This window comes from Catharus ustulatus, chromosome 27 (genome assembly GCF_009819885.2).
Source record: "Catharus ustulatus isolate bCatUst1 chromosome 27, bCatUst1.pri.v2, whole genome shotgun sequence".
Classification (NCBI taxonomy): Eukaryota; Metazoa; Chordata; class Aves; order Passeriformes; family Turdidae; genus Catharus; species Catharus ustulatus.
The window spans coordinates 4,014,481-4,040,979 of NC_046247.1; the positions used below are offsets into that span (position 1 = coordinate 4,014,481).

A 26,499-nucleotide genomic window follows, 5' to 3' on the forward strand; every position below is an offset into this window, starting at 1 on the left:
CATTTCTGGGGACATTCCTGATCCCAGCGGGTCCTTTCCCACTGGGACATTTCTGGGGACACCTCCGATCCCCGCGGGTCCGTTCTCACGAGGACATTTCTGGGGACATCCCGCGGGAGCGCGCCCCGCGCACGCGCGCTGAGGGGAGGCGGGAGCGCGCCCCGCGCACGCGCGCTGAGGGGAGGGGGGGAGCGCGCCCCGCGCACGCGCGCTGGGGGCAGGCGCGGTGAGGGGCGGGGAAGGGGGCGGGGTCCCCGCCATGTCGCAGCGCGCCGGGGACCGCGATCGCGACAGGGAGCGCGAGTTGCAGTGGTCGGCCCGCAGGATGGGCACGTCGCTGCTGCTGCAGCTGTCGGCGCACGAGCGGGAGCTGGACCTGGTGTGCCTCGACCACAGCTACGCCAAGCCCTGGAGCGCGCACCCCGACGCCAGCGCCGCCCGGCCCGCCCGGCTGCTCTTCCTCACCCCGCGGAGACACCTCGGCAGCGCCCCGTGAGAGCGGCGGGCTCGGAGCGGGCCTGAGCGGCGGGGAGGGGGAAACGGGGGGGATCCTGCGCGGCTGTGGGGATGTGAGGGGAAAGGAGGGGGTGCTGTGGGGCTGAGGGGAAATTGGGGGGGTTCTGGGGGGCTGATGGGTGTGAGGGGAAAGGAGAGGGGTCTTGTGGGGTTGTGCGGGGAAAGGAGTGGGGATGTTGTGGGTCTGAGGGGGAAATTGGGGGAATCCTGGGGGCTGTGAGGGGATATTGAGGGTCCTGGGGGCTGTGAGGGGAAAGGGAGGAGTCCTCCAGGGCTGAGGGGCTGTGAGGGGAAAGGGGGAGCAGTGAGGCTCAGGGCCTGTGCGAGGCTGTGAGGGAGGAGTTGGGGGGTCCTGAGGGATGAGAGGAGGAAGAAATGAGAGGGGGCTTTGAGGGTCCTGAGGAGCTGAGGGGTTTTTGTAGGGATTGGGGGGACGCTGAGGGTGGGTGGAGGGCTGTGAAGGAGGAGCTGGGGGTCCTGTGAGGCTGATGAGTGCGGGAGTTGTGACAGGGAAACTGGGGGGACCTGATGGCCTGGGGAGGGGGGTGGTTCTGATGGATGAGGGGGGCAGTGAGGAGTCTCAGTTTAGAGTGTCCAGTTTGGGGTGTCCAGGGGGCTCCAGGGGCCATGGTTTGGGGTGTTCAGAGGCTTGTTGCTTGTGGGCTCCAGAAGTCTCAGTTTGGGGTTCCAGGGGGTCTCAGTTTTGGGGATCTGGGTTTGATGGTCCAGGATGCTTGGTTTGGTGTTTCAGGGAGATGAGTTTGGAGGTCCAGAATAGGTTTGGTTTGGGGGTCCAGAGGTCTCAGTTTGGGCTGTCCAAGGTACTTGGTTCAGTGGTGAAGGGGTCTCAGTTTGGAGTGTCCAAGGTGCTCAGTTTGGGGTGTCCGAGGTGCTTGGTTTGGTGGTTCGGAGGTCTCGGTTTAGAGTGTCGAGGGGGCTCGGTTTGGGGTGTCCAAGGTGCTTGGTTCAGTTGTGAAGGGGGTCTCAGTTTGGAGTGTCCAAGGTGCTCAGTTCGTTGGTTCAGAGGTCTTGGTTTGGGGTGTCCAGGGGGCTCAGTTTGAGGTGTCCAAGGTGCTTGGTTTGTTGGTTCAGAGGTCTCGGTTTGGGGTGTCCAGGGGGCTCAGTTTGGGGTGTTCGAGGTGCTTAGTTCAGTGGTTCAGAGGTCTCAATTTGGGGTGTCTGAGGGGCTCAGTTTGGTGGTCAGAGGGCTCAGTTTGGGGTGTCCAGGAGGCTCAGTTTGGGGTGTCCAAGGTGCTTGGTTTGTTGGTTCAGAGGTCTCGGTTTGAGGTGTCCGAGGTGCTTGGTTCAGTGGTTCAGAGGTCTCAGTTTGGGGTGTCCAGGAGGCTCAGTTTGTTGGTTCAGAGGTCTCAGTTTGGGGTGTCCAAGGTGCTCAGTTTGGGGTGTCCAGGGTGCTTGATTTGGGGTGTCCAAGGTACTTGGTTCAGTGGTGAAGGAGTCTCAGTTTGGAGTGTCCAAGGTGCTCGGTTTGGGGTGTCTGAGGTGCTTAGTTCAGTGGTTCAGAGGTCTCAGTTTGGGGTGTCTGAGGTGCGTGGTTCATTGGTTCAGAGGTCCCAGTTTAGATGTCCAGCGGGCTCAGTTTGGAGCTCCAGAGGTCTCAGTTTGATGATCCAGGCACTGCCAGTTGATAGCCCGGTAGTACCGAGCTCCCGGATCAATCCCACCCTGGGAGCGCTGTCCAAACCCTCTGAATGCCCCAAAGCTGCAGCAGTGGGGGGTGCCCCATCCCTGCTGTGACAGCTGTGTTGGTGGCAGGGAGGCCGATGTCCCCATCGACGTGGAGACGGTGACGCCCACACCGGTGCCGCTGTACGACAACCAGAAGGCTCGGAGCGTGATGAACGAGTGCGAGCGGCACGTCATGTTCGCCCGCACCGACGCCGACGCGCCCCCGCCGCCCGATGACTGGGAGGAGCACGTCAACAGGTGGGGATGGGAATGTGGGCATGGGAAAGGGGGCTGGAAATGGCAGGGAACAGGGAGTGGGACAGGTGGGGATGGGAATGTGGGCTGGAAATGGCAGGGAACAGGGAGTGGGACAGGTGGGAATGTGGGCTGGGAGGAGCATGTCAACAGGTGGGGATGGGACTGGTGGGAATGGGAATGTGGGCTGGAAATGGCAGGGAACAGGGAGTGGGAATGTGGGCTGGGAGGAGCATGTCAGCAGGTGGGAATGGCAGGGAATGGGAAACAGGACAGGTGAGAATGTCAGGGAATGGGACAGGTGGGAATGGGAATGTGGGCTGGGAGGAGCATTTTGACAGGTGGGAATGGCAGGGAATGGGAATGTGGGCTGGGAATCCCAGAGAACATGAATGGGAATCTGGGCTGGGAATTCCAGACAAAGGGAATCCAGGGTGGGAGGAGCACATCAGCAGAGGGGCTGGCAGTCCCAGAGAAGAGGAGTAGGAGTGGTTTGGTGTTTTGTGGTGACCCCTGTGTGTCTGTCCCCGCAGGACAGGCTGGACCATGGCCCAGAACAAGCTGTTCAATAAGATCCACAAAGCGCTGCAGTCCGACAGGCTGGCCCGCCTGGCCAACGAAGGGGTGAGAGAGGGGCTGGCTCTGTCCTTGCCACAAATCCTGGGCAGGCAGCATGGAAGGCTCTGGCCCTTGGGTCATGTAGCCTTGAGGAACAATCAGCTCTGGGCTTCTCTGAGCCGTGGCTTCTGTGGGATCATGGAATGTCCTGGGCTGGAAGGACCCACATGGATCATCAGTGCAACCCCTGCTACTGCACAGACACCCCAAAATCCAAATGCTCCCGAGGCTGTGGCAGCCTCAGGGCTGTGCCCATTCCTTGGGCAGTGCCCAGCACCCTCTGGGGGCAGAACCTTTCCCAAAATCCAGTTTGACCCTGCCCTGGCCCAGCTCCTGCTGTTCCCTGGGTGCTGTCCCAGTCACACAGAGCAGGGATCAGAGCTGTCCTTGGAAGTTTTGGATTGCTGCGAGGGCTCTCCTCAGCCTCCTCTTCCTCAGACAGATGTTTGGGCAGCCCACACTAACATTTCCCTAAGGATGGGGCTGTGCTGCCATGCTCCATCTTCCCCTGAACTGTTCCTCTGGGAATTCCTGGTTGCCAGGCTTGCAACGAGCCCGTGCTGAGGAGGATCGCGGTGGATAAATGTGCCCGCAGGGTGCGCCAGGCTCTGGCCAGCGTGAACTGGGACACCAAACTCATCCAGTGGCTTCACACGACTCTGGTGGAGACCTTGAGCCTGCCTGTGCTGGCTGCCTACCTGGATGCCCTGCAGACCCTGAAAGGAAAGGTGAACAAGCAGTGGGAGGCTCGGCTGTCACGCAGCTGCCAGAGGGAGGAGGCTGGAATTGTTACCTCGTGGTTTGGCTGTGTTTTCTCACTCCCCTCCGCTTGCAGATCCCTGCACTGATCGACAGGATGCTGCTCTCCTCCACGGCCAAGACAGGAGCAGCAGGGGCTGAGGCACTGTCCCTGCTGCTCAAGAGACCCTGGGACCCAGCAGTGGGTGTCCTGTCCCATAATAAACCAGTGAGTGTCCCTGGGGATTGTGGGGTCCCATGTCAGCTTTAGTCTTCCTATACTCTGCCTCCATCCTCTCCCTGGGCTCTTGTGCCCCTTTACACTGCTCCATGAATGGAAGGGAACCACCAGGATCATCAATCCAACCCCTGCCCATGCACAGACACCCCAGATTTCCACCCTGGCAGCCCTGCACAGACACCCCAAATTCCCTCCCTGTCCATCCCTGGCAGCCCTGCACAGACACCCCAAAATCCAAACACTCCTGGAGCTCTGGCAGCCTCAGGGCTGTGCCCATTCCCTGGGCAGTGCCCAGCACCCTCTGGGGGCAGAACCTTTCCCAAAACTCAACCCAAACCCCCCTGGCCCAGCTCCAGCTGTTCCCTGGGTGCTGTCCCTGTCACACACAGCAGAGATAAGCTGTCTCTCAGCAAGGAGAGTCCATTCTGTTGGAGGAATTCTGGGTATCCTGAGAGTGCTTTGGCTTGAGAAAACAATTAAGGAGCTGTGCAAGATCCTTCCCTCTTCCTTGTGGGGCAGGGAGGCCTTTCCTGGGAATACTGCTGTCCCTGATATGGCTTTTGTTCAACTTTGCAGAGCAAACTGCCCGGATCCCCCCTGATCCTCATCGCTTCCTCCGGCCCCGCCAACTCCATGTTCCCCACGTCCCGACGGCACCGCTTCTGGCAGTCCCAGCTCTCCTGCCTGGGCAAGGTCTGTGGGGCTGGCTGCCTCTGTGGGGCTAGCTCTGGTTATTCCTGGTGTCCCCAGCCCTGATGGCTGTCCCTGACACTGTCCCCTTTCCCACACAGGTGATCCCCATCGCCACGTCCCTGCTGAACAATGGCAGCGGGGTGGGGGTGCTGCAGTGCCTGGAGCACATGATTGGTGCTGTCAGGGGCAAGGTGGCTGAGGTGAGGGACATCAGAGGGTCCCCTTGTGCTCCCTGTGCTGTGCCACCTTGGGCATCATCCCAGGGTCTGTGCCAGCTCTCCAGCTGTGACTTTGTTTTGTGTCCCACAGATCCACAACCACTTCTCTCACAAGCAGATCATCCTGATCGGGTGGAACACGGGTGCCTTGGTGGCCTGTCATGTGAGTGCCCCAGTCCTCTGTGTCCTCAGGGGGGCTCAGGAAGGGTGTGGATCTGTTAGAGCAGGTCCAGTGCTCCAGGGGTGGAGCCAGGCTGGGAGAGCTGGGAATGTTCACCTGGAGAGGAAAAGGATTCAGGGAGAGCTCAGAGCCCCTTCCAGGGCCTGAAGGGGCTCCAGGAGAGCTGGAGAGGGGCTGGGGACAAGGCATGGAGGGGCAGGACACAGGAAATGGCTTTCCCTGCCAGAGGGCAGGGATGGATGGGATATTGGGAAAGAATTCCTGGCTGTGAGGATGGAATTCCTGAAGGAGCTGTGGCTGCTTCATTCCTGGCAGTGTCTGAGGCCAGGCTGGATGAGGCTTGGAGCAGCTTGGGACAGTGGGAGGTGTCCCTGCCATGGCAGGGGTGGGCTCCAAGGTCCTTCCCAAACCATTCCAGGGTTCTGTGATTCTCCCAGAGCCCCCTTGGCAGCCTCAGCTCAGAGCTGGATTTCAGTGGCTGTTGGGATTCTCTTTGTCCCTGTGCTCAGTCCAGGGCCTGGCTTTGACCTCTGTGGTCGTGGGCCCTTTGAATTATGAGTCATTTCATGTTTTTTAATTACTGTGTTGATCACCAAGGTGTTGCTATTAAGGTGTTTCTGTGCCTGGCAGGTGCCTGGCAAAGCAGCCTTCATTCCTGGGATGTGCTGAGCTCTGGGAGTGCAGGCTTCTTTCTCCCTGCCCGGGTTTCTATTTTGGAATGTCACTGTTGGGCTCTGGGAATGCTGACTGCTCTCTCCCTGCCCAGGTTGCCATTTTGGAATGTCAGTGCTGGGCTCTGGGAGTGCTGACTGCTCTCTCCCTGCCCAGGTTTCCATTTTGGAATGTCAGTGCTGGGCTCTGGGAATGCTGACTGCTCTCTCCCTGCCCAGGTTTCTGTGATGGAATATGTTACTGCTGTCGTGTGCCTTGGCTTCCCTCTGCTCACTGTGGATGGCCCCAGAGGGGTAAGGACCAGATGGAGCTGCTTAAAGAACTCTACTTGTCTTTAAACCTCCCTGGATTGTTCTGTGGAATTGTTCTTGAAAGTCCAGCAATAATTGACTGTTTTTTTGGGGGAATGTGTGTGTGGTTGTTGTTGGGAGGAGCTGTTGCTCTCAGAGGAGGGGCTGTAGCAGCCCTGGTGGGATTCCTGATGCTGTAGCAGGTGTGAGGAGTGATCTTGGCTTGTCTTTGCTGTAGTCTGGTTTTGGAGCTCCTTCCTGGAGGCCTGTGTCCCTGGTTATCCATTTCCTGGATCCATTATCCCTGGCCTGTGTCCCTGGTTATCCCTGGCCTGTGTCCCTGGTTATCCATGGCCTGTGTCCCTGGTTATCCCTGGCCTGGATCCATTATCCATGCCCTGTGTCCCTGGTTATCCCTGGCCTGTGTCCCTGGTTATCCCTGGCCTGTGTCCCTGGTTATCCATGGCCTGTGTCCCTTTTTATTTCCTGTGTCTTTACACAGAGCTCTGATCTCTCCCTTTTGATCCCTGTGTGACTGGATAGGGAATGATGATGGGCACAGGCACACCAGGAAGTGCTGAATTCCAAGGGCACTGGAATTCCATTAGAAAACCATTTTCTGCTCCATTTTCTGGAGCACAGTGCAGCTCAAGCAGAATTTCCCTCTGGCCTCAATAAATCCCTCCTCAGCACATCCTGGCATTCCATCCCAGCCCTCCCCTTGCTCCCTCAGGATGTGGATGATCCCCTCCTGGAGATGAAGACCCCGGTGCTCTTCGTCATCGGGCAGAACTCGCTGCAGTGCAACGTGGAAGCCATGGAGGATTTCCGCGAGAAGATCCGGGCGGATAACAGCATGGTGGTGGTGGGAGGAGCAGATGACAACCTCAGGTGAGGCTCTGCCAGGTGCCTTCTCTCTTCCTGGGAATTCTGGGCAGCCCCAGATTTGGTGCTGGAATGAGGTGGGAATTGCATGAAAATATTCCAGGTTTATCTGTGTTTGGAATAACTGCAGGAAAAACCTGTATGGGAATGGGCCTGGTTAAAGGGTGCACCAAGCAGCACAGAGGAGATTTTGGAGCATCACAGGAGTTTCTAGTGGTGAAAATGAGTAAAGGAGAGGAAAGAGAAACCTAAAACTGGCGCTGGGTGTGAAGGCAGAGCTTTGAAATGTCAGGTTGACTTTGCAAAATGCTTTGGGGAGTCCCAAAAAGTATCTTTTTCCTCATCAGGTGAAGAATGATGGGAAAAGCGTGGTTTGGTTCTTTTTTTTCCCTAGGATAAGCAAAGCCAAAAAGAAATCAGAAGGCCTGACACAGAGCATGGTGGACAGGTGCATTCAGGTAACCACGGGGTGTCCCCTTTGCAGCTCAGGGAGGAAAGAATGTCACAGGTTACATGGGGTGGGGTGGAGGGAAGCTTCTCCTAGGGGGTGATGATTGAGAGAGATGGGGATTACTGATTTGTGATCAGAATCCAAATTTTACTGTGAGCTATAAATGCTTATCTACCATTTTTAGGAAGGCTAGTATTTCTTGACTACATTTAGTTAAACATCACAGACAGACTTTACATTTCTAGTTGGTTAAATCTTCTTTCCTGTCAGCCAGTCTTGATACAATCTTCTTGTAATCTTCAAAACTCTGCTCTTGCCAAGGAATCTTGGTTATCAGACTGCATGTGCTAATTAAATCTGCAATGCTGTCAGTGTGAGTTACCACATGGAAGGGAGCTGTGAGATCCCTGGGAATCCAGGGAGCACTGTCCTGAGTGTCCCAACACATCTGCTTTGGGCACACAGCAGCATTTTGGGAGAATTTTTCCCTACATGTCCTAAATCAGTGATTTGTGAGCTTCACTGAGAAATCAATCCTTGTTCTCTCTGGAAGGTTTTGGGGATTTCCTGCCAAACATCAAACCCACGGAGCCTTACCATGTATCCCCTTGGCAATGCTTCATTTCCTTGCTTCAAGCTGTGGAGATCCAGTGCTCAGAGACCTGCCCAGCACTGAGTGCCACTCTTTATCCCAAAATTGCCAGGATGAGATTGCAGACTTCCTGACAGGAGTGCTGACCCGGGCCGAGAGCCACTCGGGCTCCGAGCCGCGCGACCTGGACGCTGAGAGGAAGAAGAAACCCCGTGACTGCAGCAGGAGGGATCTGTCCTTTGAACTGCCTGAGAGGAGCAGCAGACCTGCCTCCCCTGCAGCCAAAGTGCCAGCCTCACCCTCAGGCTCTGAGGTAGGGCCTGTGCAAAGAGAGGTTTTTGTGCCACTAAAATCTCCAAAATCCGTTGGGTGCGCTGGGACAGGGAGGTGAAAGGATACCCAGGGGAGGTTTAGGTGAGAGATTTGGAAAAATTATCTCATGGAAGGGTTGGAAGGCCTTGGTGGAGTCACCACCCTGGCAGTGTTCAAAGCACAGCTGCATGTGGCACTGGGGGACAGGGCTTAGAGGTGCTGTTGATAATGACACTTGATGATCTTTAAGGTCTTTTCCAGCCTTAAAAATCCCAGGATTCTCGTGGTGAGGGAAATGAAACCTCAGCCACAGGCCTGGTGCTCAGGGTCAGGGCTGCCTCACATGGGCTGAGTGTCCCTCTGTCCCAGCAGGACCTGTCCAGCGTGTCCAGCAGCCCCACATCCAGCCCCAAGACCAAGGTGGCCGCCCTGGCCCTGCCCAAGCCCAGCCAGGTGGGCCCCACGCAGCTGCAGAGGAGGCAGGTGCCCAGGCCAGACGCTGTCCTGACCCACAAGCAAGCACAAGGTAATTCCCTACAGCTTCCCCACCCTTCCAGCTGCCAGATTTTTTGTTTTTTCTGTCTGGACCCGTGTAGGTTTTTATTTTCTGAGTTCTGTGTTGGCAGCTTTCCATGCAGCTCAGCCCATCACAGCCTTGGGGGTTGTTTGGAATTAGGGTGGAAGGGGCATTTCTGCAGCTTGTGGAACCTTCCTTCTGTTGGAAGTGGGAAGGATTTCCTCTCTGGCTGACCAAACCCCTGTAGCCATGCTCTGATCCTTTTGGGACGCCCTGGTGTGGTGTCTCCTCCAGGGCTGCCTGGGGAGGCACTGAAGGTGCTCAGGAGATGTTGAGGCTGTTGAATTGAGGTGGGAACTGTGGTATTTGGGGAATTACAGAACCATCCTGCAGCAAACAGCTGTGGATAAGGAAGCATCTGGAGCTGTGGGGTTTTGTGTCTGTCAGAGGCTGATGGTGAATGTGGGGAGTTCAGGAGGTGCTTCTGTGGCTGAGGATCCCTCCTGGCAAACTCCAGCAGCACCTGAGGGATGGTGCCCAGTTCTCCATCCTCCCTTCTCTCCTTGCCATGCTCAGATAGGCCTGGACAGGCTGGTGGGTGTCACCTGCACATCCATGGGTGTCACCTACACCTGTGACCCTGCACATCCATCCTGGCTCCAGTAGGAGGCTGGAGCTGGGTCTGCCAGAATTGCCAGGCCCATGGACTGAGGAGCTGTGTTGCTGTGCTGCTGTAGCTGAGGCAGGCAGGTCCCAGGGGAGCAGGAGGAGGCTCTGTGGGGGAGCTGTGTCCTGGTGCTGGTTTTGTTGGGAATGCTGCAGTGATTCCTGGTGGTGGGTTTATCAGGAATGCTGTGGTGATTGCCAGTGCTGGTTTTATCAGGAATGCTCAGTGATTGCCAGTGCTGGTTTTATCAGGAATGCTGTGGTGATTGCCAGTGCTGGTTTTATCAGGAATGCTCAGTGATTGCCAGTGCTGGGTTTATCAGGAATGCTGCAGTGATTGCCAGTGCTGGTTTTGTTGTGAATGCTCAGTGATTCCCAGTGCTGGTTTTATCAGGAATGCTGTGGTGATTGCCAGTGCTGGTTTTATCAGGAATGCTGTGGTGATTGCCAGTGCTGGTTTTGTTGGGAATGCTCAGTGATTGCCAGTGCTGGTTTTATCAGGAATGTTGCAGTGATTCCCAGTGCTGGTTTTATCAGGAATGCTCAGTGATTCCCAGCTGGAGTTGCTCAGGGGATGCTATCTCACACCTCCCTGCTGCTCTCAGGCTCTGGGTGCAGCTCAGCCAGGCTCAGCCCAGCTCAGCCCTGTGCTGGTGCCTGGGGAGGGCTCTGGGTTGGCAATGAGCCGTGCCAAGGCCAGGATGTGCCCCCTGCCATGTCCCCTGTGGCTAGATCAGCAGTCTCCAGAGCTCTGCCTGCTCCAGGGTCCCCACCTGGGGGTCACAGCAGTGTCCCCTGTCCCCTGCAGAGCCGGGCTGTGATTCTGTAATTCTCTCTGATTCATTTCAGCTCAGTTTGCTGCTTTTCTGAAACAAAACATGCTGGTGAGGAAAGCTCTTCCTCCTGGCACCTCTTCATGTCTCTTTGGTGAGTATCTCCTCACTCCTCACTGTCTCTCTCCCTGTCTCCCTCCTTCTCTATGCCTCTGCTGCCTTCCTCCACCATCCTCCTGTTCCCTGCCCTGGTTTGGGGCTGGCGTGTCCCCTTGTCCCCTGCTTTGTGCTTCTCTGCTGTTTGGAGCTCCAGCCCAGGGCCCTCTTTGCCAGTAGAGACCTCAGGCTTTGCTGAGCTCCTCCCTGCTCCCTGTGGATAAAGATGGAGTCTGGATCTGATGGACTGGAGCTCAGGGGATGTGGCTTTAACCCTTTCCTGTGCTGGGGCTGTGCAGGGACAGGGATGGCCTTGGGAAGGCCCTGATGGAGCAGGGAAGGCCCTGATGGAGCAGGAAAGGCCCTGATGGATCAGGGATGGCTTTGGGAAGGCCCTGGTGGAGCAGGGATGGCTTTGGGAAGGCCCTGGTGGATCAGGGAAGGCCCTGGTGGAGCAGGGATGGATCAGGGAAGGCCCTGGTGGAGCAGGGATGGATCAGGGAAGGCCCTGATAGAGCAGGAACAGCTTTGGGAAGGCCCTGATGGAGCAGGGAAGGCGCTGGTGGAGCAGGGATGGCTCTGATGGATCAGGGATGGCTTTGGTAAGGCCCTGATGGATCAGAGATAACTTTGGGAAGACCCTAATGGATCAGAGATAACTTTGGGAAGACCCTAATGGATCAGAGATAACTTTGGGAAGGCCCTGATAGAGCAGGGAAGGCCCTGATGGAGCAAGGATGGCTTTGGGAAGGCCCTGATGGATCAGAGATAACTTTGGGAAGGCTCTGATGAGTCAGGGATGGCTCAGGGACAGTGACACTCTCTGCACCAGGGGACACAAAGGTGACAGTCTGAGCACTCAGAGGTGACTGAGTGTGCCGTGCTCTGAGGGAATGGGGGAGAGGAGAGGAGGGGAGTGGGGCCCAGGCTGTCCCAGGATGTTTTCCCCCCTGAATGGCAGTGCCTGTGTGGGTCTGGGCTCAGCAGAGGGAGCAAAGTGCAGACCCAAGGCTTTGGGAAGCTGCAGTTGTCACTCGAGCTGTCACTGTCACTTCTCCTTCAGGGTGGCCCCAGGGCTGAGCTGCCCCTGAGCACCCTGAATGTTCTGCCCTCAGCTTGGTCCTGCTCCTGAGCCAGGCACTGCCCTGAGCTGGTGCTTTTGGGGTTTCTTTTCCTCTTGAGACATTTAAACTCAGTTCCTTGCTCCCTGGAGCCTCCTGTGAGCCTCACCCTGTGCCACCAGGGCAGAGCCACACCTGGAGGGAACCTGCAGTGGGTGTGGAGAGCCTGGCCACAGCATCAAGGGCTTATTAAGAGCTCTGGATTCATAGGAGTGCTGCCTTGGCTGCCTCCAGTGTGAGACAGGGTTTGGGCAGAACCTTGGATTTGGGAATGGGATGGGAACGCACAGCCAGCACAGGTGGGAGCAGGAGGGGACACAGAGACAGCTGGGTCACACCCAGGGGCACAGCTGGGTCACACCCAGGGGCACAGCTGGGTCTCTGAGCTCCCAGGGGACACAGCTGGGCCACTGGGCTCCCAGGGCAGCCCCAAATGCTTGGAGTCACCTGAACTTTGGGGATTTGGCTATAGGGAGGTGCTGCCCCCACAGCTGAAGATGTAAAGTGTGTAAATATGTACATGTGCACATCTCTGTTGATTTTATCTCATTGTTCTGTATCCAGGTGTTGTCAGTAGGAAGGGAGGGACATCTTGGCCTCAGGGCTGTTGAATCCATGGCTGGGATGCCCAGGGCCCTCTGGAAAGAGGGAATTCTCAGTGTTCCAGGCTGAGGCAGGGGGATTGTACCTGTGTGGATGGGCAGGATGTGGCAGCTCGTGGCTGTGGCCCTAGGCTGCACTTGTGGATCCTCTGTGCTTTTTGGCATCTCCCTGGCTTTGGGGGGCTTGTGCCACTGGTGTGCAGGAGAACTCTCAGCCTGTGGAGTTTCTGCCCCAGTTCCTTGCAGTGTGGGATTTTGGGGACTTGGCTTTGCTGCAGCACCTCCTCTGCTTCACCTGGTGCCTCTCAGAGCCTGCCCAGCTCCTGGCAGGGCGGCTGGGGCATCCTGTGATCTCTGTGCCTGCAAGCACAAACCCTGGCCCCTCACCTGGCCACCAGGGCTGCTGGAGAGGCCTGATGCCAAGATTTTGGGGTGCAAATATCCCTGTGGCTGTGGGGTCTCAGGCAGGACAGGCAGGGTTGCCGTGCAGGGAGCTGGGCAGGCTGGCACGGAGGGAGCTGTGTGCATGGGCGTGTTCCCTTCCCGGCACGCAGAGCCGCCCTGGGGGCTCAAAAAGCTCCTTCTGTGTCCCCCAGTTCCAGTGTCCTCAGAGCACTCGGAGGGGGCTGACAGAGATGATGTGCGAGTGCAGCTGAAGAGGCAGCAGAGCCCCAGCCCGACCCCGTGCACCAAAGCCTCCAAACGAGCCAAAATCAAGGTGACCATTGTCTCGCACGGAGATGGCGCGGGCGGAGCAGCCCTCGGCACCCAGGCAGAAAGTGAGTTGTGATGTACCCGGCTGTGACACCCAGCAGGGGCCAGGGAGGGAGCTGCGGGTCCTGGTCCCTCCTCTTGGGAGGATTTAGCTGCAGGGAAAGGTGGAGACTCCAGGAGTGAGTTGCTGGGGGAGTGTGGCAGGAGCCTGTTTTCCCGAGGAATTCCATCCTCCTGCAAGCCAGCCTGGAGCTGGGAGGGGGATCTTGCACTTGCAACTGCTGCTGGGAGCAGGGTGAGTGCTGCTGGGAGCAGGGTGAGTGCTGCTGGGAGCAGGGTGAGTGCTGCTGGGGGCAGGGTGAGTGCTGCTGGGAGCAGGGTGAGTGCTGCTGCTGGGAGCAGGGTGAGTGCTGCTGCTGGGAGCAGGGTGAGTGCTGCTGCTGGGAGCAGGGTGAGTGCTGCTGGGGGCAGGGTGAGTGCTGCTGGGGGCAGGGTGAGTGCTGCTGCTGCTGCTGGGAGCAGGGTGAGTGCTGCTGGGAGCAGGGTGAGTGCTGCTGGGAGCAGGGTGAGTGCTGCTGGGGGCAGGGTGAGTGCTGCTGGGAGCAGGGTGAGTGCTGCTGCTGGGAGCAGGGTGAGTGCTGCTGCTGGGAGCAGGGTGAGTGCTGCTGCTGGGAGCAGGGTGAGTGCTGCTGCTGGGAGCAGGGTGAGTGCTGCTGCTGGGAGCAGGGTGAGTGCTGCTGCTGCTGCTGGGAGCAGGGTGCTGGTGCTGCTGGGAGCAGGGTGCTGGTGCTGCTGGGAGCACGGTGCTGATCCTACTGGGAGCAGGGTGCTGATCCTACAGCTGCTGCTGGGGCAGGGTGCTGGTAGTGCTGGTGCTGCTGGGAGCAGGGTGCTGATCTTGCTGATCCTGCTGGGGGCAGGGTGCTGGTAGTGCTGGTGCTGCTGGGGCAGGGTGCTGATCCTACTGGTGCTGCTGGGAGCAGGGTGCTGGTAGTGCTGGTGCTGCTGATCCTGCTGGGAGCAGGGTGCTGATCCTACTGGTGCTGCTGGGGCAGGGGTGGTGCTGGTGCTGCTGCACCCCTTGCTCTGTATTTTTTCCGCTGCTGCCTGTGGGATCTTGCTGAAGTTCCTCCCTCTGGGAGAGTTTTGTGTGCTCCAAATCCCCAAGCCAGCTGTGCTGCCTGCTCTGCTGATCCCCCTGGGGCCTGCAGTCTGGGATTCACACCCAAGCAAATCCCAGCATGCTGCCTCTGCATCCCAGGAAGAGGTGATGGACTCCATTTCTCTCCCCTGAGCCTTCTCAAGAGAGGCCCAAACTCTGGCTGCTGTCCCCTGTGTCCCTCAGGACTCAGCACCTTCCTCGTGCCAGAGCCCCAGCTCCTCAGAGCACTTCCTGCTCATGGAATTTGTGGAATTTATGGAATCAAAGGCTCCGTTCTGCTCAGAAATCCGAGGTTTTCAAAGCTGGGAAATAACTCTGCTCCTTTCCAACTCTCTGCCAGTTCAACAGCTCTGAACTGTGACAAGACACAAACCCACATCCTTCTGGAAGGTTTCAACTGATCTTCTGGCAGCTTTGAAAACCTCTGGTTTCCAGAATCCCCTTTCTTTTTTTTTTTTTTTTTTTTAATTTTTTTTTTATTTTTAATTTTCCAAACTTTACTTCTTTTCACAGAAAGGAAATGAATTGCAGAAGTAAACATGAACCCAAACGAGAATTGCCTCTTTGCCTGGTGTGAGCAGGAGGAATGCACGAGGAAGGAATGCACTTGTATCCCCCAGTGCTGCAATAAACAAATTCCGTGACTTGGCGCATCCCTGTGTATTTTGTAAAGTGTCTTTAGCTAAGAATCCTTACAAAATCACCCATGGCAGGCATGGAACAGGAGGGGATTAGTGGAAAGAACCTTTTGTATTTGGTGACAAGTGCCTGAGGTTGTTTATGGATTTTGGGGGGCGATTCCTTCCCTCACTCCGCGCGTTTTTAACCGGATTTTGCTCCAGCACGGTGCCTCAGGCTGGGATTCCTGGAGAAGATCTCTGGGAGCTGGATGAGCCCCTGTGGGTACTTGGACAGAGGGGGATCCCAGAGGATTTTTGGGGGCAGGAACTCAACGTTCTCCTTTTTGTTTTGCAGTTGTGTCCGGGAAGCCGCTGCCCCTGGGCCAGGCCGTGCCCAGCACCAAGGAGCTCTCAGGGCTGCTCTCCACCCCCAAGTGAGTGGGAATTTGGGAATTTTGGGGGGTTTAACCCTTTCCCTCTGCATCTTAGCAATAAAAATAACATTTTTTTTGTTGTAAGGGCAGGGGAAAGGAGCCTCAAAGCAGCTTCTGAAGGGCATGAACTGTGCACAGGGAGTAAATCTCATGTTGACATTTTTTCCGTCCTAATGCAAGCTTTGGGGAGCTGGGCTCTTCCTGATCCCATTCCCAGAGGAGCCATGGAAGGGTTTGGAGTGATGTGGGACGGTGGTGTCCCTGCTGATGGCACTGGATGGCCTTTAAGGCCCTTTCCATCCCAAAGCATCCCAGAATCCTGTGGTCTGGGACAGGAGAGGAAAAAGAGCTGATTTTAAATGAAGAGTGGGTTTTGCCCTGCTGTGGTGACCCCAGGAGGTGCACACAGCTCCCAACTCTCTCCCAGTTTGGAAATCCATGGATTTCTCCATGCTCCTGCCCTGGACACAGAAACTTCTCTCAGAACTGATGATCTTTAAGGCTTTCTCCTCGATGATTCCCTCGCTGTCCTTGTGCAGCCCAGCTCCCTCCTCCTGCAGCTCTGGCTGCTGGGGGCAGTGCCCTGCCTTCCCTGTGCACTTCCAGCCCTCACTGGGCTCTCTCCCTCCCTTTAGACCGAGCTCAGGCACAGAGGCCTCGCTGAACCCGGCTCAGCCCTCGATCCCCAGCAGCTCCGCCCCCAGCGCCTTCCACGCCCTGCAGAGCCGGCTGGTGGCCAGCAGCACCCACGGCCTGCCAGCCCAGGCAGCCACTGCCCTGCCAGGTACCCACCCTGCCCAGGGAGGGAATTTGGGGTGTCTGTGCAAGGCCAGGGGCTGGATTGGATGATGGCAGTGGGTCCCTTCCACTCTGGATATTCCACAATCCCATGAACAAGCTGTGGGAGGATCCCCTCATGGTGCTGTGAGGATTCCCCATCACCTCAGGGTGCTGCTCATTGCAGAACAGCTCTGCAGCCCTGGAATTTGGTGCTGGTGGATCCATCCAGGCTGACTTTTGTTGTTCTCTGGATTTTCAGGAGCAGCCTCTGCCAGCAGCCTGCTCCAGGGGCTGAGCTTCAGCCTGCAGGACATCGGCACCAAGTCCTGCAGCCTCCCTGGCAGCGCGGCTGCTGCCGCCTCACCTGTGCAGGTGAGAGCCTCTGGAGATCCCCCAGGGCAGCTGGGAGGGAGAGGAATTTTTAGGAGGCAGAGGAAGCCTGGATAGACCTTCTGGACCAGAGGAGATGAGGGATGGGCTCTCTGTTCCTGAGGCTGGGAAGGGGGTCTGTGAAAAACTGTTCCTGTGCAGCCAGCCCCAAACTGCTGAGCTGGAGAGCAGATTGAGAGGAATCCCTGATCATTCCCTGTGACACCCTGGGAAAAGCCACACCTGGCACCTCTGGGCAGCCCTTCAGTGTGAGGGGCCCCCAGGGAGGCGAGTTTGTCCCACTCTGAGCTTCAGGCTGAACTGAGATGTGCAGGCTGGGAGGGACAAACCCACCAGAACTGAGGCCAGGGACAAGTGTGGAAACTCCTGCTGGAGAGGGGATGGCTATCCCAGCGTCCCCTGTCCCTGCAGGAGCTCAGAACTGCTGTCTGTCCTTGCAGAGCTCAGCTGGGAAGGCTCCTGCAGCCCTGCAGGGCCTGGCTGCCATCACCACGGACACCGGCGCCATCGTCCGCACCATCCCCGTGGCCACCTCGCTGGCCCTGGGGGCCTCAGCCAGCGGCAAACCCACGGCCATCCACCAGCTGCTGACCAACGGGGGGCTGGCCAAGCTGGCCAGCAGCCTCCCAGGGCTGGCCCAGATCTCCAACCAGGCCACAGGTGAGCAGCAGGGAGCATTCCTGAAGTTCATCCTGATCTTGGGCTGCTGCTTCCTGAGCAGGGAGGGCAGGGAGTGTTCCTAAAGTTCCTCCTGATCTTGGGCTGCTGCTTCCTGAGCACCCCCTCCAAGGGGAAGCTCCAGCCTGGTTTGGAGGTGACCTCAGGGACATTTTCTGTGTGCTCTGCAGGCCTGAAGGCCCCAACCACCATCACAGTGACACTGAGGGGACAGCCCGGCCGTGTGGGCACCCTGAGCCAGCCCAGCCTGAGCACAGTGCAGCCCCAGCTGGAGGAGCAGCCCCAGGGCCCTCAGGTAAGGGGACACCTTTCAGGGGACACCTTTTGGGGACACCTTTCCTTGGCAGTGTGGCCATGGCTGCTCCTGGCCCTGCTGGGTGCTGAGGGGGTGCCAGGAACCAGGGCAGTGTCACTGTTGTGTCTCTTCAGGTTTGATTTGCCTTGATGCTGTGGGATGGTTTGGGCTGAAAGGGACCTTAACTCCCATCCAGTGCCACCCTCCCACTGTCCCAGGGTGATTTGCCTCAGAGCTGACACACATCCAGCATTGCCAGGAGTTCCCAGGCAGGATCCTGGCTAAACCTTGGGATTTGGGAGCATCCATGAGCTCAGAACTAAGGCAGAGCTTGGAACCCTGAGCTGGTGACCCTCAGGCCACTGGGGACAGTCACTTGTGTATGTCTGGAATTCTGTGTTAGAGGCAGCTTTGCTGCTTTTCAGTGCCCCCTCAGAGGTGCTGTGCTTCTTTCTGTGTCCCTGTCACCCTCTGGAAAAGGGATGGAGCTGGGCCCAGCTGGACTGCAGGGGGAGGAGATTCAGAACAGGTTAATTTTTCAGTCAGAGCTCGATATGGATCCTGACTTCCCCTTCCAGCTGAGCTTGTGTGTTCAGAGCAGGGCTTTAATCGTGCCAGAGCTGCTCCAAAAACAAACTAGAAGCTGTGCTGGCAGGAAATGGGGCAGCTGCTGGTTTTGTTCCTAATTATAGCCCTGACATCAGCAGGGTTACGTAACCCTGGAACGGCCCCAATTCCCCCAGGGCTTCGTGCCTGGCGTGCTCAGCAGCAGCCAGAGCTGAGATTCCCTTTGGAATTCCAGCTGAGGGCTCTGCTGAGCCTGTGCAGGAAGCTGGGGTTTAAATTTGGGGCTGAGATGAGTTTTGGGGTGGGCTCTTGCCTTTCCTTCCCTCGTGGGCAGCACAGGAGGAATCTCCCCAGGATTCCTGTGGGAGGAGAAACCTGAGGGTTTGTGTGGCTGGAAGCTGAGAATCAGAGTCAAACTGGGTTTGTTTTTACCTGCTCCAGGGGGGTTGGATCTTGTGGGGTGTCCCTGCTGTGTCCTGGGGAGGCTCTGACAGCCAGGCCTGGAGCTGGGGCTGAGTTTGGGTGAGGATGGTGTGAGGAGAGCCCCAAGTGCAGCCCTTGAAGGCAAGAATTCCTTTCCCCTCCTGAACTCTCCCCCTCTCCACTCCCAGGGACACCCATTTCAGTCACAGCCTGTCTAGCCAGGGCAGGTCTGAGCTCTGAGGGCCTGGCCTTGCTGGAAAAGGTCACAGCATCCTGGAGTGGATTGGCTGGAAAAGCCCATCCAGCCCCACCATGGGCAGGGACACTTCCCCTGTCCAAGGGAACCTCGAGGGCTGGGCAGGAACCCCACAGCACCCTGCCCCAGGAGGGGACCTGTGAGGGGACAAACTCAGGCACTGCAGGAAAAGAGAAACTTCCTGGGAGATCTGAGGGGGAGAAATGCTTCCCTGGGAGGGAAAACACTTCCCTGGGTCTCTGGGTGCTGTGGCAGTGGAGCTGTGCCAGTTTGGGTGCTGGATCCTGGGGATCTGGGCACTCCAGCAGTGGATCAGTGCCAGTTTGGGTGTTGGATCCTGGGTACTGTGGCAGTGGAGCTGTGCCAGTTTGGGTGCTGGATCCTGGGGGTCTGGGTGCTCCAGCAGTGGATCAGTGCCAGTTTGGGTGCTGGATCCTGGAGGTCTGGGTGCTGTGGCAGTGGAGCTGTGCCAGTTTGGGTGTTGGATCCTGGGGGTTTGGGTGCTCCAGCAGTGGATCAGTGCCAGTTTGGGCACTGTGGTTTCTCTGCTGTGCCAGAGTCAATGTTGGGGTCTCACTCTGGGCAATGACCCAGGCTCAGGGTGGAAGTTCTGCAGCCCAGGGTGGGCACCACATCCTCAGAGCTCTGACCCTGTCCCCTTGTCCACAGTGAGCACCCTGGAGCCCCTGTGCTGTGGGAGGCCAGGCTGGCAGCACTCTGAGGCTGTGGGAGTGGTGAGGCTGTGCCCCTGGAGCCTCCCTGTGCCAGCCTGGGCACCCCAAGGTGGCAGCTGTCCTGCAAGGCACCTCCAGGACACTCATCCTGACCTGGCACACTGTGGGGACAAGGCCAGCAGCAGCCACGCTGTCCTGGGGGCTGTGGGGACCCCCAGAATTCCTGGGGGTGGGGAGGGGGTGTTCTTCTGGGTTTGTTGCTGTTTAATAAAAACTTCCTTCTTTTTTAATTTTTTTTTAATTTTGTTGTGCTCTTGGACTGAATTTGTGGCCATGGCCACTTGGGGGGTGGCTTTTGTTGAGGGTGGACCTGGTGAGTGCTGAAGGGATGGAGGGACTGGTGATAAGGAGCAGTTCTGAGGATGCTGAGCTTTGCAGCACCCCCAGCCCTGCAGAACCTTCCCCTTTTCCCTGCAGTTCTGGGCTAAGTACAGGTGAGGTTTTGCTTTGCCAGCCATCCAGGCTCAGCCCAGCACAATTTTTAGTCCCTGTGGCTGTGGTGTGCCCTCAAACCTGAGGGGTTCCTGGTGGGATCTCACCAACCACAGAACCTCCTCTTGGAGCTGGAGGTGGCTGCCACAGGGAGCCCAGAGCCCTGGGCTGGTCTGGAACAGCTCCACTGGAGCACCTCAGAGGCAAAAAGGACCTGGAGGCAGAAAGCACCTGGAGGCAGAAAGGACCTGGAGCTGCTGCTGGGCTGGTTCCCACCTGGACACAGAATTGCTGCAATTCCCCCAAAGCTGAGGTGGAAAATCTCTTCCTTTCCCACAGGATGAGTTCAGGGAGAGGATCCCCTCAAACCCTGCCCTGGTCCCAGAAATCAAGGACACCCCAAACTGCCAGGGGGGGACAAGCCAGGGATGTTTATTCCCCTTTCCTCTGGAGCTTGGCATGGAGGTGACCAAACCCCAAATTTGGGTGCAGGGTCTCAGGGCACGGCAAGCTGGGAACAACCATCCCCCAGCATGAACAGAAACCTCCAGCACTGCTTTTGCTCCCTTTTTTTATAGATTTATGCGTGGATATATAGAAAATATAGAGAACCATGAGGCGCCAGCAGCGCAGCCACGACCAGGGGAATAAAAAGGGCGCAGTCCGGATTGTCCCCTCGCTGTCACCCGCGGGATGGCAGCGCTAGGGCCGGGCGTGGTGCGGGACGTGCGGGGAGCCGCAGGAGCGCTGCCCGTGCCACGGAGCCGCCGGGTAGAGCCGCGGCCGCGCTGAATCCCCCCCGAAGGACGTGGGGAAGCGGCCGGTGGCCAGCGGCCGGCACAGCTCCGAGCCCACCACCAAAGGGCTGGGGAAAGCCGGGATCACCAGCGGGTTCACGGGGAGCGCCGGGGTCACCGGCACGCCCCGCGTTTTCAGCTGCTCCTGGGGGCTCCCGAAGCCGCCCGGGAAGTGCAGCGCGGCTCCCTGGAAAGCGTCCGGCGGCGGCGGAGCTGCGAAACCCGCGGTGGCCACCACGGCCTTGGGTTTGGCCAGCACTTGGTGACCTCCCGGCGAGCGCGTCCCCGCGTCCCTGCCCTCCTTGGCCAAGGGGGACACGGCGCGTGGCTTGGCGGCGGGGCCGAAGGGCTCCTCGTCCTCCTCATCATCCTCATCCTCCTCGTCGCGCCCGTGCCCGGCGGGGCCGAAGGTGGCCCCGGGGGGCACCCAGCAGGCCCGGACAGCGGGGGCTCGGCTCTCCCACGGCCGCCCCGCTTTGCTCCGCAGCTCCGGGGGCTGCTCGGGCTCCCCGGGCCGAGCCGGCAAGGCGGAGGGCGGCTCCAAAAAATCCTTCAGGTTGGAGAAGTACCCCCAGAGCGGGGGGCAGCCGCCGGGCTGCAGCCCCTCGCTGCGGTAGGCGTGGAAGTAACCGGTGAACACGGCGGGGGCCGGGCCCCCGTCCTCGGCCCGCGGGCAGCCCTGGCTGTCTCTCCCTCCCGGGGATGCCTCGTTCGCCTCGCTCGGAGCTCTGTCCGGAGCTCCCGACGGCTCCGGGCTCCTCTGCTCAGCCAGGCCAAGGCTGCTGCCCGGCCGGGCCGGCTCGGGGCCGCTGTTGCTCGGTGCCCGCCGGCCCTCGGGGCAGTGGCGTTTGTGGCAGTGCAAGGACTCGGCCTTGCTCACCTGCGCCAGCAGCTTCTTCTTGGCCAGCGGGGACATGATGGGATGGTTCCCTTTGGAGTAGAAGCTGGAGAAGAGGCGCTTGTAGGTCTCGCTGTGGGTCCTGCAGGGGCTGGGACACTCCCCCGAGGGGCTGGGGGCTGGGTTGGCCGGGCTGGAGCGTCCGTCTGTCCCCCGGCCCCGTTCTGGTGCATCTTCCACGCCCGCCTCCGGCTGCCCCTTGTCCGGAGCCAGCTGCGAGCAGAGGGGGTCGGGTGTGGGTGCCCAATTCCGGGCTGGGGTCCGGCTTCCCTTCCCTTCCCTTCCCTTCCCTTCCCTTCCCTTCCCTTCCCTTCCCTTCCCTTCCTTTCCCCTCCCCTCTCAGCCCCTCCGCACCTGCTCTCGGCCCTTCTCCTTCCTGGCCCTCTTGCTCTTGTCGTCCTTGGACACCTTGTACTGCCTGCGGGGTTTGCTGGGGGGCAGCGGCTTGTCCTCCTCGCCCTTGAGGTGCCGCACGTAGGGAAGGACGAGCCTGCGGAGCGAGCGGGGAGCGCGGTGAGCGCTGAGGGAAACTGAGGCACGCGAAGGGACAGAGCCCCGGACCCGCCCGGCCCCACCTCTCGTAGTGGCGCCGGGTGCAGGTGGCCGCGCTGGTGCTGCCGGGGCTGCCCCCGAGCTCGTCGTACACGTTCTTCCAGAGCCGGCGGCCCGTCACCTGCAGAGGGAGGAGAGAGGGTGAGCCCCGGCACTCAGGGGACATTCCGGGCACTTCGGGGACATCCTGGGATCCAGGGGACACGCTGGAACCCAGGGGACACCCAGGCACCCAGGGGACATCCCAGCACCCCGGGGACACCCTGGCAACCCAGGGGTCACCCTGGTGTCCACCCCTGATGTCCAGGGGACACTCCAGCACCCAGGGGACACCCTGGGACCCAGGGGTCACCCTGGTGTCCACCCCTGATGTCCAGGGGACACCCCGGCTCCCACGGCCACCACTCACCAACTCGTAGGCTCCCAGCTTTTCCACAGCCTTGTAGATCTTCCAGAGGTTAACTGGGAATAAAGGGGAGATGCTGAGGCTCAGGAGGACACGGGACCTGTGCACGGCCACCACCCCCTGTCACCAAGGAAGGGACATACTCTGTTTGAAGCCGAGGTGCGGGATCCTCTCGATGGGCGTGCGCCGCTCCTTCATGAACTTGTAGAGGCTGACGAGGAAAGCCTCCTCCTCCTCCTTGTCGTTGTCCTCCTTGTCGTTGTCCTCCTTGTCCTTGACCTTGTCCTCCTTGTCCTTGTCCCCACCTTCTCCCACCGCCTCGTCCCTCTCAGCGCCATCCCCGGCCCCTGGCGCGTCCTGCGGGACACGGGGCTGAGTTTTGGGGACCTGCGGCCCGAAATCCGCACCCCCCGCAGCCCGGCGGTGTTCGGGAAGCTCCGGAGCCATCCCATGGTCGGGGAGCTCCGGGCCCGTTCCCGGTTCAGGGAGCACCGGACCCATCCCATGGTCCGGGAGCTCCGGGTCCGTTCCCCGTTCAGGGAATTCCGGGTCCGTTCCCCGTTCCGGGAGCCCCGGGTCCGTTCCCGGTTCATGGGGAGCCCCGGGCCCGTTCCCCTCTTTGGGGAGCCCAGTTCCTGTAGCCCCGGGTCCATTCCCGTTCCCCGTTAGCCCCGGGCCCGTTCCGGTTCCCGTTCCCCGTTAGCCCCGGGTCCATTCCCGTTCCGGTTCCCGTTCCCCGTTAGCCCCGGGTCCATTCCCGTTCCGGTTCCCGTTCCCCGTTAGCCCCGGGCCCGTTCCGGTTCCCGTTCCCCGTTAGCCCCGGGCCGGTTGCCAAGTTGGTCAAAGCGCTGGATGCGGGCGAGAACACGAGGAGCGGCTTCCAGGAAAACAGACGGGCAGAAATTCAGAATTCAGCTCCCCCCCCCCGCACCGCCGCCGCCTTTCTCAGCTAAAAATGTTCCTCGTTTGTTTGTTCTACATTTTCCGGAGTTATAAAACTTGTTGCTATTTTTGGGCAAAGAAGCTGCTCAGCTCCCAAGTCCGTCCTTTTATATTTTTTTTTAGTCTTTCTTTTTTTAATTTTTTTTTTTGGATGATTCTTTCTATTCATTTAACGGCTTGTGACAGACACCGGATTTAAACGGCTGAAAGAGTTCAAAGCTTTCTTTTCTTTCTTTCTTTTTTTTTTTTTTGGGTGAAATAAAAAGCTGCTGGAAGGAGGGAAAAGCTCCAGCGCCAAAAAACCCAACCCCCTTTTCCTCATAAGCATGAAAAATAATTACAAGAACGATCCTATTTCTATGGGACCACTCGCTTCTCCCCCCAAAAATGCCAATTTTGGTCCTTTGCCCCTCTCTCCCCCCACCCCAAGCTGGGAATTTCACATTTCTCTGCCTCATCCTCACTTCCACCGGCTCGGCTCGCCCTCCTCCCTCCCTCCCCCGGATTTTGGGGGGGTCAGCACCCCCAAGCCAGCCGGGGAGCACTCACGGCGGGGTGGGCGGTGCTCGGGGGTTCTTGGGGGTCTCCTTGCGGCTCTTGGTTGTTCTCCATGGGGGGAGAGTCGCTGGCTTTGGGTTTAGGAGGGGTCCTGGAAGGGAGAAAAAAGGGGGCAGCGTGAAACCCCAAATTGTTGCTGCTCTGCTAAAATTTCGGGGTGACCCGGGAGGATTTGGCGTTGCCCGCGGCCCGGAGCTGCTCCGTCCGTCCGTCCCTCCCTCCCCGACCCCCACATTCACGGCTCGCCACCCCCCAAATGTCCCCGCCGCCCCCCCCACCAGTTTTTGAGGAAAAACCCCGAGGAAACGGCGAAAAGCGGCGATGCCAACCTGGGGAAGGAGCGGGGCGGGCAGGGGGTCCCCAGGAGCTGCCCACGCCCCCCGGTCCCCAGGAGCTGCCCCCGCCCCCCGGTCCCACCGAGCCCCTCCGGTGCCCCCGGTCCCGCTCACCGGCCACGCCCGCTCCACGTGACCGCGGGGAGCGCCCGAGGGGCGGGGCCGCACCGCCAGCTCGCTGCCCATTGGCTGGAGCCAACACGCCCCTTCTCCTATTGGTCACCGGTGCTGCCTGACCCCGCCCCCCGCGAGGGGCACGCTGGGAGTTGTGGTCCTGAAGCCGCAGCGCGCGCGGGGCTGTGGGTGAGCACACCTGAGCACAGGTGTGTGCGGGGTGCAGGTGTCACACACACACACACATATACACACTCTCACACGCAGGTGTTTATCAGGGTCAGGTATCACACACACACCGGTGTTTATCAGGTTCAGGTGTCTCACACACACACAGAGAGGTGTTTATCAGGTTCAGGTATCTCTCACACACACACAGGTGTTTATCAGGTCCAGGTGTCACACATACAGAGGTGTTTATCAGATTCACGTGTCTCACACACACAGAGGTGTTTATCAGGTTCAGGTGTCTCTCTCACACACACACACAGGTGTTTATCAGGTTCAGGTATCACACACACACCGGTGTTTATCAGGTCCAGGTGTCTCTCTCACACACACAGGTGTTTATCAGGTTCACGTGTCACACACACAGGTGTTTATCAGGTCCAGGTATCTCTCTCACACACACACAGGTGTTTATCAGGTTCAGGTGTCTCTCTCACACACACACAGGTGTTTATCAGGTTCAGGTGTCTCTCACACACACACACACAGAGGTGTTTATCAGGTTCACGTGTCTCACACACACACACACACACACACACACACACACACACACACACACACACACACACACACACACACACACACACACACACACACACACACACACACACACACACACACACACACACACACACACACACACACACACACACACACACACACACACACACACAGGTGTTTATCAGGTCCAGGTATCTCTCTCACACACACACAGAGGTGTTTATCAGGTTCACGTGTCACACACACACCTGCACACAGGTGCAGGTTCCAGCCCCGTGTCCCGCCCCCGCGGTGCCCCCGCCGGCCCCGGTTCGGTTCCCGGCACCGCTGACGCGATTTCCGCCCTTCCCGGCCGCGCTCCTCGAGCGCAGGAAACCGCCGGGCACTGGGGAAGGTGGGGAGGGAGGGGGGGCGGGGGTTTTGGGGCGAAACGCGGCCGATTTGGGGCTGAACAACCCCCGCCGGTGACGGGGTGCGGGGGGCTGGGGGCGGCGCCCGGGCTCTAATTACACACTTAATGAGATAATAACAATCATCATAATAACAATAATCCCGGGCGCGTACTCGAACTCATCCCGAACCCCGCCCCGCTCCTCAACCCCGCGGCGTGTCCGCGGCTCCTTCTCCTTGCCCCCATCACCCAAATTCTGCCTCTTTAGGCCCAAATTCGCGGGGCTGGAGCGTCACGGCCCGGAATAGCGCGGGAGCGCTGCCAAGCCGTGAGTAATGGGCTGAAGTCATCCCTTCCCCATCCCGCTCCGCCGGCTCGGCCCAAACCCCCCCGGCATCCTGGCGGGCGATACCGGAGGGGCCGGGGGCTCACGGGGGCGGCCGCAGCTCCGGGACCCCCTCGGGAACCCCGGGGCTCTCCCCGCTTCCTGGTGGTTTCGGCATTTTGGGGTTCGCGGCCGGTCCCGCTCGGGACGGGGCGGGTGCGGGGCGGGCGGAGAGACCCCCCCAGCCCAGCCCAGCCCCGCGGGACCCCCGGGACTCACCGGAGGAGGCTCGGGCCGGGCTCGGGGCGGCCGGAGCAGCGCGGGTGTCGCGGAGCGGGACCGAGCCCGGGATGAGTCAGCCCCGCTCGGGGAAGTGGCGTGTGCGAGCCGGAGCGGGGCGAGCCGCAGCCATTGACTCTTTGCTTACCGGAACGGACGCGCTTTTGGGGGTTCTCCCCCCGCCTCCCGAGTGACTGGGCCGGACTTTCCGGTCCCCAAAGCCCCGCTCCCCGCGGTGGAGCCGCCCCGAGGGTGGGGACACAGCGGGATGCTCCGGGCTCCTGGTCCCGCTCCCCTTCCCGAGGGTCCCCAGCATTCCAGGGATGCTTGGATTGGGAATCCCAGTCCTGCGGGACCGGAGCCGCTCACACGTGGGGGGCACTCGGGGCTCAGCCCCCCGAGAATCCCCCCCGTTTCTACTCCTGAAAGAGTCCCGAGAAATAAGAAAAAAAAATAAAAATCCCCCGGTGACTCATTTTGGGCCAAAAACCCGAGAAAACAGAAG

General features: G+C 59.2%; 3 protein-coding genes across 11 annotated transcripts; 2 read left to right on the forward strand and 1 right to left on the reverse strand.

The window, feature by feature from the left end:
• Positions 1-240: 240 nt before the first annotated feature.
• On the forward strand, positions 241-18,395 carry KANSL3 (KAT8 regulatory NSL complex subunit 3). 6 transcript variants are annotated; one of them, XM_033081258.2, is made up of 20 exons: positions 241-492; positions 2,290-2,460; positions 2,991-3,081; positions 3,618-3,803; positions 3,911-4,042; positions 4,631-4,747; positions 4,846-4,947; positions 5,057-5,128; positions 6,037-6,111; positions 6,842-6,999; positions 7,388-7,451; positions 8,149-8,349; positions 8,718-8,874; positions 10,381-10,458; positions 12,780-12,962; positions 15,035-15,113; positions 15,749-15,897; positions 16,153-16,265; positions 16,724-16,943; positions 17,132-18,395. In XM_033081258.2, exons 1-20 carry the CDS (start codon positions 260-262, stop codon positions 17,404-17,406), a joined length of 2,856 nt encoding a protein of 951 aa, XP_032937149.1. In that variant the 5' UTR covers positions 241-259; the 3' UTR covers positions 17,407-18,395. The 6 variants fall into 6 exon arrangements, with proteins under 6 accessions (XP_032937149.1, XP_032937150.1, XP_032937154.1 ...); XM_033081259.2 differs by having other exon boundaries at positions 8,721-8,874; XM_033081263.2 differs by lacking the exon at positions 12,780-12,962.
• LOC122149458 lies at positions 17,811-19,674 on the forward strand. Its single transcript, XM_042780014.1, has 4 exons — positions 17,811-17,842; positions 18,388-18,761; positions 18,815-19,428; positions 19,654-19,674. Exons 1-4 carry the CDS (start codon positions 17,811-17,813, stop codon positions 19,672-19,674), a joined length of 1,041 nt encoding a protein of 346 aa, XP_042635948.1.
• Positions 19,675-19,858: 184 nt separating this feature from the next.
• On the reverse strand, positions 19,859-26,331 carry ARID5A (AT-rich interaction domain 5A). Of its 4 annotated transcripts, none has more exons than XM_033081466.2 (7): positions 25,995-26,331; positions 23,813-23,912; positions 22,465-22,678; positions 22,325-22,377; positions 21,939-22,036; positions 21,718-21,853; positions 19,859-21,576 (listed from the first exon to the last, which is right to left on the reverse strand). In XM_033081466.2, the coding sequence occupies exons 2-7, from the start codon at positions 23,873-23,875 to the stop codon at positions 20,371-20,373; spliced, it is 1,770 nt and encodes a 589-aa protein (XP_032937357.1). In that variant the 5' UTR covers positions 23,876-23,912; positions 25,995-26,331; the 3' UTR covers positions 19,859-20,370. The 4 variants fall into 4 exon arrangements, with proteins under 4 accessions (XP_032937357.1, XP_032937359.1, XP_032937358.1 ...); XM_033081468.2 differs by lacking the exon at positions 25,995-26,331 and adding an exon at positions 24,271-24,292; XM_033081467.2 differs by lacking the exon at positions 25,995-26,331 and adding an exon at positions 24,151-24,185.
• Positions 26,332-26,499: the final 168 nt, after the last annotated feature.

Bases quoted from the DNA above. Each gene is read 5' to 3' on its own strand.
- KANSL3 (XM_033081258.2), top strand. From the start codon at position 260: ATGTCGCAGCGCGCCGGGGACCGCGATCGCGACAGGGAGCGCGAGTTG. The intron at 493-2,289 runs GTGAGAGCGGCG...TGTTGGTGGCAG, and splicing joins AGACACCTCGGCAGCGCCCC to GGAGGCCGATGTCCCCATCG. The intron at 4,043-4,630 runs GTGAGTGTCCCT...TCAACTTTGCAG, and splicing joins TCCTGTCCCATAATAAACCA to AGCAAACTGCCCGGATCCCC.
- LOC122149458 (XM_042780014.1), top strand. From the start codon at position 17,811: ATGGATCCTGACTTCCCCTTCCAGCTGAGCTT. The intron at 17,843-18,387 runs GTGTGTTCAGAG...CAGCCCTTGAAG, and splicing joins TTCCCCTTCCAGCTGAGCTT to GCAAGAATTCCTTTCCCCTC. The intron at 19,429-19,653 runs GTTTGTTGCTGT...TTTTCCCTGCAG, and splicing joins GGGAGGGGGTGTTCTTCTGG to TTCTGGGCTAAGTACAGGTG.
- ARID5A (XM_033081465.2), bottom strand. From the start codon at position 22,822: ATGGGTCCGGTGCTCCCTGAACCGGGAACGGGCCCGGAGCTCCCCGAC. The intron at 22,378-22,464 runs GTATGTCCCTTC...CTTTATTCCCAG, and splicing joins GCACCTCGGCTTCAAACAGA to TTAACCTCTGGAAGATCTAC. The intron at 22,037-22,324 runs GTGAGTGGTGGC...CTCCCTCTGCAG, and splicing joins AGCTGGGAGCCTACGAGTTG to GTGACGGGCCGCCGGCTCTG.